The sequence below is a fragment of the Alligator sinensis genome, unplaced genomic scaffold, assembly GCF_000455745.1.
Source record: "Alligator sinensis unplaced genomic scaffold, ASM45574v1 scaffold974_2, whole genome shotgun sequence".
Lineage (NCBI taxonomy): Eukaryota > Metazoa > Chordata > Crocodylia > Alligatoridae > Alligator > Alligator sinensis.
Genome location: NW_005842369.1, coordinates 86,300 through 101,035, shown reverse-complemented (window position 1 = coordinate 101,035; position 14,736 = coordinate 86,300). Strand labels below are relative to the sequence as shown.

General features: G+C 43.5%; 1 protein-coding gene across 1 annotated transcript in view; it reads right to left on the bottom strand.

The window, feature by feature from the left end:
• The window catches only part of VPS13B (vacuolar protein sorting 13 homolog B), a gene marked incomplete at its 5' end in the record, with an annotated part of 177,376 nt that overhangs the window by 86,097 nt on the left and 76,543 nt on the right, over window positions 1-14,736 (bottom strand). Inside the window, 1 exon segment of the mRNA XM_006039496.3 lies at window positions 7,949-8,145. Coding sequence (XP_006039558.1) covers window positions 7,949-8,145 — 197 coding nt within the window.

Below are 14,736 nucleotides of genomic sequence, written 5' to 3'. Positions count from 1 at the left end.
TGTTTCAACAGTGTAATTCTTTAAAGCAAAAAGGTTGTGACAAACCATGACATGAGAAAATATCCACTCAGAAAAGTTAAAGACCCCTTAACTCATTTAAATTATGACTCAAAATACTGGGTCATACTAGTCCAGGATTATTACAGGTTTTAACCTGGGTCATTACAGATCAAAATCCACTGAATCTAACTACTTTGAATGAAAACCAAAACCTTTAGCTAGAAACAAGATCATAATTTTCCACAAGACTTGCTTAAAAAAGTAAACATTTAAGCATTATTAAAATATGCTTGTATTTGTTTATGGTATCTTAGATTTGAAGATGTTTCTGCTAAGGCATTTTTGATGTTCTGTGAATATAAATATACTATATTAATAATTACAGAAGTACTTATTATTTAGAGAATAAAATATGTGCGACTACATAAGAAACAAAAACATGACTGGAATGATTAGAAATTGATGGAGCCTCTACTCTCAGGTTTCTTTTCTCTGCTTCGTTTCAGAATGTTACTTTGAAGAAATGACCATTAAACTTTTCTGCACATGCCATATGAAGGGTAAAATAATTCTGCTTCTGACCCCTCTTATTTTGGGGCTGCCTCTAGGGTACCACTGTCCATAATGCCACACCAGACGGTATGATTTCTGCTGAGCCTTTTTTACTGAAGACTCTATGGGCCACAAAAATCATTTCATTCAGGACTCTAGACCATATCTGAACACCAAAAGACCTTACAAGTTCAATGAGTATTATTCATATGCTAGGCTAACTTGCCCCATTTCCTGTATTTTGAATCACTTTAATCAAGCATGTGACTGGCATGCATATCAGACATTTTGGACAATAATACCTTAGGCTATCACTACAGTCCATCATGACCAACATCACTGCAGCCCATCATCTACTACTTGGTATGTCAGCTGAATCCATACCTTCCCACTAACTCTGGAGTTCTCCTGTCACCAAGTAATACGAGCCATATAAGTTTCATATTTTATTATTGATGTTAGGAATCAGTAATAAAGTTCTTAAAACACAAGGGACTAGCCCTCAAGTACTAGTTATTAGCATATCAGAGAGGTTACAACAAAAACCTGCTGAGCTTAAAAAAAGGTATTGTTACTGAGCACCAGCTGTCTGCACATGGCAGCAATGTGGGGGTCTGACCCATAATATAAGATCAAACAAAGGAAATAAACTCCAGTCAGATTAAGGATTGCTTAAGGCCTTCTATTATGTATGCTTTAACATTAATAGGAATTTTAAAAATTAACTAATCAATCATATATTTCCCCAGGACTTTAAAAATGTCAAGTTGTCACAGATCCACAAGGCAAGGTAGCTTAGAACCTTCACCCAGGCAGGGTAGCCACTTTTCCCCTCTTTTTTTGCAAATGAAACCCCCTCTCCCTAGAGCTCTTTGCTCCAGGCCTGGGCCTGGGATTTCTGCACTGTTGTATCTCATCCTGGATTTTTCACTAAACCCAAAAAAACTTCAACTTGTATTAGATATTTTTAACACTTTGGGAACTGTGCAGCCAGTGGATATTAGCAGTGATAGAACAGCCTTTTCCAAAACAAGGCCTCTTCCATTATTCCAGTAGTCAGTAGCGTGCCTAAGGCAGGGCGATCAGGGCAGCAGCTGTGGGTGACAATTTTGGGGGGCGGGGGCATAAAAATAACAGCTGCTGTTGGCTAGGCGCATTGCTAACCCTGGCACCCAGGAGTTGCTGCTGCCCAGGTCCCAAGCTGCCTGGTTCCATCTCTGCCACCATCATTCAACATTCGGAGGGTCATTAGATCAGAGTGGAAAAAACAAAGCTTGCATGTATGTCTGTGCTGGTAGCAATATATTCTTCTCTGGTCCAGGGATTTGATGAAAGACAGAACCACAGGTTCAGCAATGCCTACTGTTACCAACTTATTTCTTCTCCCCCCTTCTTAATGAGTTCCACAATATCTGCAGTTCCATAATATCTGCAGTCACCTTCTGAAAGGGTTCCTATTTCTGGTGAGAGTTGCAATTTTTTCAATACTTGTGAACTGCTTCAAAATCTCCAAGCAACCACAATTCAGAAAATTCAGAAATAATCATTGCTTCATGCATCAGATCCCGTTACGTTGAGAAAGGGACATTGTGTACCAGGCACAATAGGTTCATGTGGTATCTCTGGAGAACAACCATCTGCCTTCTGATTCCCCTAGGTTCAATTCTCTAAGGATCCCACTATAAAGGGCTCCTTTCTCCCATGTGTATATTTCTCTGCAGCTGATCTTAAGTGGGTTTGCAGTGTTGAACTGGCTACAGAGCTCAATTTTCCAAAAAAGAGAACAGCCTGAAGTCCTGTTCAAAATTCTGCCACAGAGACAGAGATTGTTCCTCATCTGAACAATCTGAAATTGGAGTTGCAATATGTCTCAACTATGTCTCAGTTTCCCCACTTCTGGATAGCATCTGGGTTTTCCCCCAAGCCAGAGGCAGTATTCTGCTAGGCTCATGCTTGTTGGACTGTTACCCTGCATCAGGACTAGGAGGAGGCGGGTACTCTTTGACTCCAGGTAAGGACCTACGTGCCAAATCATTTCCCATCACCATCTCCATCCATCTTATTGATTATACACCTTAACCTTTCTGTGCCTTCCTTAGGGTATTTATCAAGTATATCTGTTACAGACCTCGGATCCAAACATCCTTCTCCATGGCAAGTACTCATAAGGTACACACTTATTCAGATCAACTACATCAAGGCAGTCAGAGTTACTTACCACTCATATCCCACAATCCCTAGACCTACCTTCCAACTGCATCATCTCTAGTGGCAAGCCTTTTTCTTTCCTCTCCACATCTGTTTTGATCTATTTGATGGGCTTGAAGGCTGAGCTCAGCAGAGTGCATGTTGTGTCTCTTAGCTTAGCTATCTGAAAGGCCCCCTTCCTTCTGGCATCTGTTATACTTTTCACATCAAGCACTTCATGAACTATTTATTCCCTCCATTTGGTTTTCCACTAAGACCAGGTAGAGATGTTCATTTTCTACCTGGAGAATCACCATTCTCACAGTAGAAATCAAAACTGTACAGATGTTCAGGCTTGTCCTCCAGGAGCAAAAATGGCCACTTCAGAAGAAAAATAACCTGGTAAAAAACAGGGTTAAATCACTTCTGGGAGAGTTTCCCTTGGGAGACTGAATGTTTATACAGTTTCCCTCATCTTAACTCTGCCTGGGGCCAGGCTCCTCCTAGGGAAAAGCTTCCTGTCTTTCTAAGACAGGTCATTCCAGTCTTGAGAAGGTGTTGGGGAACAGCTGCTCCACCTGTCCCATAGATTGAGATGTGAAGGAAGCAGCAGCCAGGAAGGTGCATACCAGGGGGAAAATGTCCCCCTCCTGCCAATCAGTTGACTGGCAGGATGTGGGGAGGGGAAGTGGGGTGCATTCTCCCAGGGCAAGGACCTTCCTGGCTTTCTATTTCAGCTGCCGCTGTCAATGGCCACTTGACAACCTATCCCCTTCCCAGGCAGAGGAGAAAGCAGGTTGTCAATTAATGGGCTCTCCTAAGGACGAAGCTGTTCCAGGGAACAGTCTTCTAGCACCCCCTGATTTGAGAGCTTACTTGTGCAGCTCTCTAGCCACAGGGATGGAGAAACATCTGTCCAGCTCCTGAGCTATTTTTCTACCAGAAAAAAATTATTCTTGTAGAAATGAATATCTGTATGAAGGAAAAGTAACCATTTATAGGCCCTGAACAAACACCCAGGGAACTAAATATCAGGCAGCTGCCCACTTATATTTGCAGACATAGTACATTTGGTCTCTGAGATCCTGAGTTAAATATAATTTCTAGTTTAGGTTTTTCATAATCCTACCTCTAGGGAATCCCTATGCGACTTTCTCCACTTGACTATTTTGCCCTGACTTGAGTCAGTCATTTTTCTTCTCAGAACTGAGCTGATCTCTCTAAATTCATCTACCCCTAAAAAGGTGTCCCATGTAAATCCTTAGGTTTCTAGTCTTCTATCCATATTTTAAGTGCACACCTCATGAAAGTATTCTAAATCTACTAGGACATAAAAAACACTCAGGGGATTGCCTTCCATATATCTGCCCCCCTTTGCAACCTACATGTACACGACCCCCCAATTCTTTTGCATGCTCCAAGGCTTTTTCCTGTAAACTTTGGATGTCGGTTCAAATGTTACTAAGGCAGTAACCTTTTTTTTAATTGTCTATAATTCCTTAAATCTGTTTCATCCATTTCATTATGTGCCTCTATAGTTTCAGGCTTGATTAAGGGAACAAATCAATGGAGAGGCCTGATTGAGATCACAAGCTCTCAAAAGTTATGAGGTGAGCTAGGGCATCAATATCCTCTTCTTCTGATTAACCTCCTCATTTATTGTCCACATATTGAGAAACTCTCCTTGCTTACTGATCTTTAGGGCTTCTTGCTACACAGCTTCTTGATTTCCAGCTAATGCACTCTTTTGCCCTGACCAGGCAGCTCCAGCTTATGTTCTTTCACTTGAATTATTTGTGTTTTCAGCAGCAATGGCTGTCATCTATTTCTTGAGCTGGTCTTTGGACCACTGTCTTCTACTGCACTTGCTGCACAGGACTCTGCAGTGGTGCTCCTTGTCTTTTCCTTGAACTTCTGCATTATCTAGAACTCCTTCTTCCCTGACTAATACCAGCAAACTTAACTGCTTACCAACAACTGCATGTAGGTCAGGACCCTACCTCCTGACTTAATCATACTTAAGGGGCAATCATTTGTCCCCACCCCGGCATTGGCCTATAATTGGTCTCTTAGGGAATTGATACTAAGCCATTCTCCTTGTTCATCTTTGCCTCCTTTTCCTAAAAAACACATAGATCAATTTCCCCTTCGTGTTTCCTCAGACTAAATGGTCACTTTTTGCAATATAATGCTACTGTAGGCAGTATCCCAGCCTTGCCACCAGTCACTATGGCTCTAACGCTTTTTTCCTTGGCTCTAGGTCTCTATTTTCTAAGGGGGAGACTTGTGGCTCCACTGCTGCAAATCTGGACCTAGGCTTCAGCACCACTCTTTCTTCCCTGAGTTTCTTTCCAAAAGACTGTGATCTCTTGTGTAAGGTTTTGGCTCTTTGGAGCGGATGACTGCAGCAATACAAGAGAGTCTTTTCAAAACAAGACTGCTTTTATTGCTCAGTCAGAAAACGGTGTTTTAGGGTCCCTGGGTTAGCATAAAGAGCAAGGTTTATACACATCCAATATCAACCTGTCTGACCCTAAGCAGCCAGGATTCGATCTCTTTTCCTTATTACAGTCCTGACATCTCAGTTCTTTGTTTTCATAAGTTCTTTCTCTCTCAGCTGACAGTTTTTAAAGTTAATTTAATTGCTGTATCACTGAGGTAACTCCATTTATATGTTACAATACAGAGTGGGTGAACTGAGTCATATAGGCCCTTTATAAAAATAAAACACAAATTCCTCACATCCTATATAATGGCCATGTAAATACTAAGCAATTATAGTCACATAAATGTGATTTTTGGTATTTATTTTCTTTTTCCTATTTCCTTTTTGATCATACAGATTAAAGTAGAATAAACAGACATGCAGGAATACGTCCTCTCAGTTTTTGCCCCCATCAGTTCTGATGTTTAATAGAGAGGGTCGCTATAGCACTTCCAAATATTATTTGGTCTAAATGTAGCTCTAACACAGGGATGGGCAATTATTTTGGGCGGAGGGCCACTTACTGAGTTTTGGCAAGCCATCGAGGGCCGCGTGATAGGCAGCCAGGGGCAGATAAATATAAATTTTCTAAATTTTTTAGTGGCCCTGTGGGCCAGATAGAATGGCTTGGTGAGCCACATGTGGCCTGTGGGCTGCATTTTGCCCACCCCTGCTCTAAGAGAATGTTGTAAACAGGTATACCATGTGTACTACCTCTAAAAATGGAAGTAATGTAACTGCTTCAGGGTGATACGTGGTGCACCCCAACAAGCTTGCTTTGTCCCATTTTTGGAGACTATGTGCATGGAGTGTGTGCAGTGTGTGTTGTACCTTGCTCTCCCTTGTACAGTAAAACATCCTCTGTTCCAGTTATTCATTTTGTATCGTACTTTTTCTCCATATTGCCTCAGCTAAACCTTGGAAATCTAAACTGGTTTCATTTACACTGTCTTTTGTAGATAACTCAAGCATAGCTCCTGAATCTAGTTCTCCTAGTGTGGACAGGACCTTGCATTAAACTTGAGGTTATTGTGCTATTCTATAAGGAGGCTAATTTTATTTATCGTATGTGCATAAATTTATGGAAAGTGGCTGGTACATGAAAAGTTTCATTTCACTATATCACTTAAGTTTTCTACAGGTCTGTTTATTTAATACAGTGGCTCTCAACCCCTGTCACATTGTGACCCTATGTTACAGCATTAAAGTTTTTGGTTTGCTGTCCAAAGGTAGCAATAAAAGAAAGGGAAAGTGTTCATCATTCCACACTGGGACTATCTGAGACTTTCTATTGGGTGTTCCAAGTCCCAAATTAAAAACCTATGGTATAATGTATTTTACATATATTAATTTACATTATGATTCAAAATACGGTTCTGATGCTAATCACAGTCCTCCATTTTAAACTGACTTACTCTTTTAATTTTAAAGTTATTTGTACTTCATTTAAAATCTACCGTCATTTCTAATCGCTGTTGCTTACAAACCTTTCTACTAGAACTCCCTGTGTGAAATATCAGGTACAATGATAAATCCCATCTGAGTAGAAAACAATAGCTATGACTGCAATGTCAAATGCTTTGATGAAAAAAAAATCTACTGAATTTCACTAGCTTCATTTCTAATTCCCACAGAGTTCACATTTCTATGGTGCTAAGCTGACCACTAAGGTAATTTTGTGAAGGTTCCACATTCACAGGAATTAACCTTGTCTAAAACACTTAACTTCTCAATGATGAAAATGCATTCCTTCACAATTAACATCAAGAAATCGTTTCTAACCTGATACTATTAATGGAAACCAGATGTTTAATTTTTTTTATTGATTTTGTTATCCATCTTCTTATTTCCTGACTCCTCCTGAATTCTTGCGCACACACACATGCACAGGATTACACAGCACATGACTACACACAGATGCACAGACACAGAGCAATAACAACTAGCAAACGATAAAATAGGTAGTCTCCTGATCCATGTGATGCAACTATTGATAAAGCCATGAAGGAGTCTGGCACTATTCTGCAACATTGTTTGTGAATTTCAGATAAATTAAAAACCCCTCTAACAGTTTCTTCTCACTGCCTGTTATTCATAAGCTCATGGTTTTTGGGTTTTTTTTGCAGGGTTAACTATTCGTAAAGCTGTTTACAATGAACTCAATGAAAACTTTAATCATTTCCTTTAATTTGAAAACCCTGATGATGTTTGCATTGCAAGTACTGTGAATACTATGTACTGATCATCATGAAGCAGTATGAATATAATTAATGTAATTATTTAAGCATGCACATACAACTTAATTGTGCCTTTCAGGCACTAGCTTGCAGTGAGGTTATTACAAAGGTGGAGAACCTAGGCAGTAGCTATGCAGTACATGGGAAAATAATTTCTGCCACTACACAATAGATAGTGGCACATCCTCCCCTCCTTCTTGGCTACCCAGCTTAGCTACCTAGTGCAGGTGGGTAGTGTTGGGCCACAGCCGGGCTGCCTTTCTTACTAATCCTTGTGTTAACAATTGCTTTATTGGCAGCCTCTAATGAATCTGCAAAGCTCTTTTGACTCCCACCCTATGGGTCTGTCAGAGTCTTAATCACAAGGTCAAGCTCAGTTACGAGCTATTACTCCTAGCACATATGAAAAAATAACCAGGTCCCTAAGTCACTTGAACAAGGTCTGCCCAAAAAGCAGGCTTAGTTTTTTTTTATTTAAAAAAATTACCTTTGGTCATCAGCTGTGTTCTGGCTGCTGTTTAGGATAATCCTCCAAAGGTCTGAAGCTACAAGCTCTTTCTGATCATTCACAAGGTTGATACTAGGCAGCTGTAGTTCACAAACTTTGCTTTCTGATAGACTGAATTCTCGGAATGCAACAAATGATTTCTGGAGATCATCCCAGTACTCCAAGCTACAAGGAATCTGCAATATCCAGAAGATATCGGTTACTTTACATTTTGATGCAAATATGCAAAACAGATATAGACTGTCTACTTTAGAACTTCAAAATTACTGAACAAGAATTGTCAAATGAAAAGAAAGATAATTTTACATCCATACATGGAGTCTGTGTTACTTCTAGTCATTTAAGTTAAAATATTATTTGACCTTGCTTTCAATGTGTCACTTTGAACTTCATCTTAGTGGATAAAAAATAGTTATTTACAGAGATGTACTTGGTAGCCATGTTGGTCTGAGACAAAAAGACACATAAAAAACCAGAACTCTTGGTTCCAAAATGATACCTTTTATTAGACCAACTGGAAAATGGCAATAAAACTGTCCTTTTCTGCAAGCTTTTGGGATCGAAGTCCCTTTGTCAGGCTCTGGGAAAAGTGTAGATGCTACAAGATGGTAAAAAGTCTCCATTTATTCTGGCCATGGCTGGGCTCAGTGCTTGGCAGCAGACAGAGCCAGGCTTGTAGCTCAGCTGGCATGGCCCCATCCCCTGTGAGCAAACACTGCCTGGGCCATGTCAGTCGAGTGCTGAGCCCGGCACTGCTCACAGGGGATGGGGATGGGCTCAGTGCTTGGCAGTGCCCCTCACAGCAGACATGCCAGGCTTTGTGCTCAGCTGGTGCAGCCCTGACAGCACCACTTGCAGGGGATGGGGGCATGCCAGTTGAGTGCCGAGCCCAGTGCTGCTTGCAGAGGACAGGGATGGGGTCAGACTCGGCGCCTGGCTGGCGCAACACCATCCCCTGCAAGTGGTGCTGCCTGGGTCATGCTAGCCAAGTGCCGAGCTTGGCCTCATTCCCTGAGAGCGATGCCAGGCTTGGTGCTTAGCTGGCATGGCCAGGATCGGCGGAAGACAGGGCCAGGCTCAGCGCTCTGCTGGCATGTCCCTATCTCCTGCAAGTGGCACTACCTGGGCTGCGCCAAACAAGCACTGAGGCTGGTGCTGCTCGCAGAGACAGGGCCAGGCTCAGCCCTCGGCTGGCATGGCCCCATCCCCAGGTTTGGCACTTGGCTGGTGAAGCCCAGGCAGCACCACTTGCGGGGGATAGGGCCATGCCAGCTGATTACCAAGCCTGGCCCAGTCCCCATCCCTGTACCCTGCAAGCGGCACTGGGCTCTGTGCTTGGCTGGCACACCCCCATCCCCTGAGAGTGGTGCTGCCTGGGCTGCACCAGCCAAGTGCCAAGCCTGGCGCTGCTCACAGGGGACAGTGATACGGTGTATAAGTTGAGGTTGAATTTTAATAGTTAAAAATTGGGCTTTAAAACTCCACTTGTACACCGTGAAATACAGTATGCATAAAACACAAAAACTCTACCTTAGAGAGTTCTCATTATGTTTCAAGATGTCACTTATATGTCATAAACAGGGATCCAGGTTTTCCATTTGCTGTGGAAATGGAACATTGCAGACTGCAGGGAGCTTCTTGGGGCTGGAGGGAGCAGGGGGAGGAAGACTGGAGGTAGGGGGCACATGTGACTGGAGCGGGAGTGAGATAGCACGCATGGAGCTTTTCCTCTTTGTAGCTGGGGGCTATGAACTGAGTCACCCTGTGCCATGGAGCCCATCTGCTGCCTTGATGCCCTCTAACTCTTCCTGTGCCTGTCAGCAGGTTAGCACAGAGAGCCAGTGGCAGGCAGGTATGGAGGAAGGGGGACATGGGGCAACAGCACCTGGGTGGGGCAAGGGGCTGTGACATGCCAGGTGTGGGCATGGAAGGGACCATGGGCTCTTTGTAGCTCTGCAGCAGGTGGGAGAGTGACAAGCCTTCCTCTTCCAAGGTACCGTGTTTGATCCCTCTGCCCGCAGTCCAGGGGCTTGGGCTCAACTTTGGCAGGATGACCCCTCGGCCCATGCACACATGTGCACCCAGCAAATGCTCTCCCTAATCCTCCAGCCACCAGGCGCTCTCATACTGGCAGCCTGACTTGTACCACCCTTCCCCCTTTCCTTGTTATTTATTTATTTATTTTTTGATGGCACTACACACAGATGTGGAAAAAAAGGGTGCTTTACAGGAAGAAGCAGCTCATTACTTAGACCCAGCTCCACAGAGTCAGTATAAATCAGGCACTTCAGCAGGGCTTTTTGGCACTTTTATCTAATAGCTAATTCAGTCAAATATTAGATAAAAGCACCAAAAACCCCCCACTGAAGCATCTGATCTATACAGACGTTGGGTGAGCCAGGTCCAACAAATGTGATGCCTCTTCTGGCAGTGTGCTGCGCTCAGCGTGGGGGCATGTCAAGCTAAAAGTAAAGCACCATTTGTGTTGGTGAGTGGTGGGTGGGAGGGCAGTGATGAATAACGCTGCTGCCCATGCACTCCTCCAAGGTGGCCAGGCAATGCAGACCCTGCCCTTGCTAAGGCATGGCTTCCACAAAATTTTCTTTCATTCTCAGCATAGACAGGGCTGGAGTGGGTGAAGAAATGAGGCCTGGCCTCCAAGAGGGGCACTGACAGGGCTCTCGAGGGCAGGGTGATGCAGGTCAGGAGTGAGGGGCAGTGGCAGGGCTAGGGGGCTGTGGCTTGGTAGTGAGGGGCAATGGCATGGGCAGGGACAGAGCACTGGTGTAAAAGGGCTGTTCAACTCCATAAAGCCACAGGTAGGATAGCTGCAGCTGGACTTGTGTCCTGCTGAGCAAAGTGGGGAGAGGGAGCTCTGACTTTCCATGATAAAAAAAACACAAAATCAAATGCCAAAATATACAGGAATTTAGAATCTATTTTATTATAATGATTGAGACAACGGTAGGCTTCTAAATTGCTAAACAATCATTAAAATGATTAAAGCATTGTGCTTCACTTATTCGGCTGAATTCAGGACAGTGATTCAAATCACCGAGTTGAACCACTGTCCCCTGAATTGGCCAAATCTGAAGCGAATACTAGAGGCTTTGCACAGGCCTAATATATGTGTGTGTGCGTGCGTGCGTGTGTGTACGTATTAGAATCATAGAAGTAGGGTCAAAAGGGACCTTGTAGATCTTCAAGTCCGACCCCCGGCCTGGGCAGGAAAGAAACTGGGCTCAAGTGACCCCAGCCATGTAGGCATTGAGCTGCTTCTTAACTTGCCCAGAGGCCCCTGCTATGTTGCATATATTATGCAATGGAAGTTGGTTCCAGATCCTAGCCGCCCTAACTGTGAAGTAGTTCCTACGGATGTCTAATCTGAACCTACTCTCCAACAACTTGTGGCCGTTATTTCTTGTTATCCCGGGGGGCACTAGGGGAAACAAGGTCTTCCCCAAACCCTTCTGGTCCCCCCCTAGTAAATTTATAGACGGTCACAAGGTCCCACTTAGGCCTGTGTGAAGCGTCCAGTGTTCGCTTCGGATTCGGATTCAGCCAATTCGGGAGATTGATTTGATTCAGTGATTCGAATCACTGTCCTGAATCGATTCGGCCAAATCTGATTCAGAGTTTCGGCTACCACCAAATCGAGTGGTCAGGGGGCACCCAGGTGGGCTGGGGGAGCAGGCAGGGGATAGGGCCTGGCGGGGGTCCCCATATGGTCCCATTCCCCCTCCTCCAGCCCCCCTTTGCCTGCCCCCTACTTACCGGCATGGAGTCCAGGTCCAGCTCCCTGTGGTGGCGAGTGGGGACTGCCCAAATCTCCAAAGCTCTCTGAATCTTTTCCAAATTGATTCGGAGAGCTTCGAATTGACTCAGATCTTTTTATTGGTCTCCCGATTTGATTTGGATTCAGAGATTTGGCCGCTGAATCAGGTCGAATCTCCTCCGAATTGAATCACTGCCCAAAGCCTCACAGTCCTAATGTGCGCACACATGCACACACACACTGGCGTTTCATTTTAATCATGAAAAAACACGGATCATGGGGTTTTTAAATCAGAAAAAAGCCAGGATCCCTGGTCAAACTAAAAAGTCAAAGATGTACTTTATGTGATCCCTTGAACCAAGTAGTTCATATACTTTGGGAATGTCCCCAGCTCTGAGCATTTTGGACTGAAGTGCATAAAAGACTCAGTTGATTTAGAATCTTCTATTCCTAAACATCTAGCTTTATTTATTTTAGGGCCTTATTACTAATGTGTGATGTGGATAAATTTAAAGGAAGATGACTGCTATGGGTGGTACTACCTGCCAAAAATAATAGTTGTGAAAGCCTGGAAATAGGTTATATCCCCAAAACTAAGCCATGGGCAATGGAAATAAGTGAATTAGCTGCAGTAGGAAATGCCCCATATGTAAAATTAAGTGTAGTTGTTTTACCTTGAAACATTTATGAAAACCTCTTGCTTAATTCAAATATTTGTTATTTCTTAGGATGTGGCTGCTGCCATTGGTGCAATCCCATGCACCAGTACAGAATGGGGACTGACTAGCAAGGCAGCAACTCTTCAGGAAAGGACAATAAGCTGAATATGAGCTAACAGTGTGCCCTTGTTGCAAAAAAAGCTAACACATACTGAGCTGCATTTGTAGGAGTGTTGCCAGCAGATCAAGGGAAGTGATTATTCCTCTCTATTTGGCATTGTGAGGCCACATCTGGAGTACTGTGTCTAGTTTTGCACCCCTCACTACAGAAAGGATGTGGACAAACTGGAGAGAGTCGGGTGGAGGGCAAAAAAACGGTTAGGGGCTCAGACACACGACTACTGAGGAGAGGCAAGCAAACAGGGCAGTTTGCAAGTCAGTTCTCAGGTCAGTTTGCCGCCTTTATCTTTGAAGGGGAGCCTTTAAGGTAAGCTCTTTCTTTTAATTAAAAATAGCTAACCTACATATATTTAGTGTAAGTAGCCAAAACTGAGGAGTCAGACCAATACTTAAACCCCTTGCTTAACTAGAGTCCTGAGAAAGGGCAGGTATGCTAGGGAGTCTGCTTGGAAACTCTCACCTTTCCTTCACTGTAAGCTTGGTAAGAGGAAGGAACCTTTTGGGACATAGGAGCAGCAAACAGGCCAGCTTACAGGGGAATCTGCTAGGGAAGGTCTGCTTGGAAGAGGGGCAGCAAGAGGGAGGCAGTGTATTAAGAGACCCAGAGAAATGGCTGGAGGATGTTACAATTGCTACTGCCAGCTCCTTCTCTTCTTGCACCTTTCAGGTGTCTGTCCAGCAAAAACCGTTCACTGTTGAGGCTTCCACCCAGGTCTGGTTTGGTGCTGTGTAGACTGCGGCTTGCAGGTTCCTTTCAGTGACAGCCAGATGGAGGAGTGCCCGCAATGTGAGTGGTGCTTTCTAGTGGTGTCCCCCAGGGAACAGGCAAGAGAACTACAGGAGGACCTGGCAAGGCTTCAAAGCATCCTCTGCCATAAGGACTTAATCAATTTAATGCTGAAGGAGACCTCTAGGACTGTGAAGTAAGGGCCACCAAAGGCTGCACTAGAGAAGGAAGAGGACATGAACTCCCAGGAAGGTGGAAGCTGGAAGCTTGGGACCTCTGGCAGCATGAGGAAGGTAGTAAAAGCACTGGAACAAAATACCCAGAGACGTGGCAGAATCTCCATCCTTGGAGGTGTTTAAGACCTGGCTAGACAAAACCTTGCTTGGGATGATATAGTTGGGATAGTTCTTCTCTGAGCAGGGGGTTGGATTAGATAGCCTCCTGAAGTCCCTTCCAACCCTAATTTTCTATGATGCTATGATTTAGTCTGGAGAAAAAAAGACTGGGGAGGAATTTAATAACAGCCTTCAATGACTTGAAGGGTAGTTACAAAGAGGATGGAGCTAGACAGATCTCAATAGTGGCAGATAACAGAACAAGAGGCAATGGTATTAAGTTGGAGCAAAGGGAGTTTAGGTTAGATATTAGGAAACACTCTCACTACTAGCCTCCTAGGAGGCTAGGAACATGTTATCCAGAGAGGTGGTGAAATCTCCATCCTTGGAGGTGTTCTTATCCTTTTAATAATTCTATGATTCTCAGATCTCTTTTATAAAACTAGAGAAAACACAAACCCTTGATTAAACAACAAAAAATATAGTTCTTCTATTACATGTTCCCTCTCACTGATGCAGATTTTTTTTCTTTCCTAGTTATCAAAAAAGACAACAGCTCTCATCTTGCTCATCTTTAGAGGAAAAATAATCTTTTAAAACCAGATTATATTACTCAATCTCACTTATTGCCTTGAGTGCAAAAATATTAGTTAGGCAGCCCTAGATTCACACTGAACTCAAAATCCCTAAACTCAACTTTGCGAAAAAGCTACACATACTGCTACACCAACACTTCACTTAGAGGAAAAGGCTCTCTCTTCAGTAAGGGGGACAGCAGTGCAGAGCAATACATGCATTGACAGCTTCAATCTCTTTTTGATGGTTTTAACTACCAACATGGGTATGAAACCAAAGTTAGAAATAACAGTGATACTCCCAAAGCTCCAGCTACTCACCACAAAGGGTAAGATAAAAAAAATTCAAAGACAATTTGAAGGGTTTTAATTTTATTTACTTATGTTTGCTGAGTAGGAAGGCAGTGGGTCTGGAAACCACATGTGGTACTGCCAAAAGGCAGAATGAAAGGTTAGGTTTTCAGAAGTGGGGAAGGAACCAAAATAATTTCATGTTACTGGAAGCTGGTTTTGCCC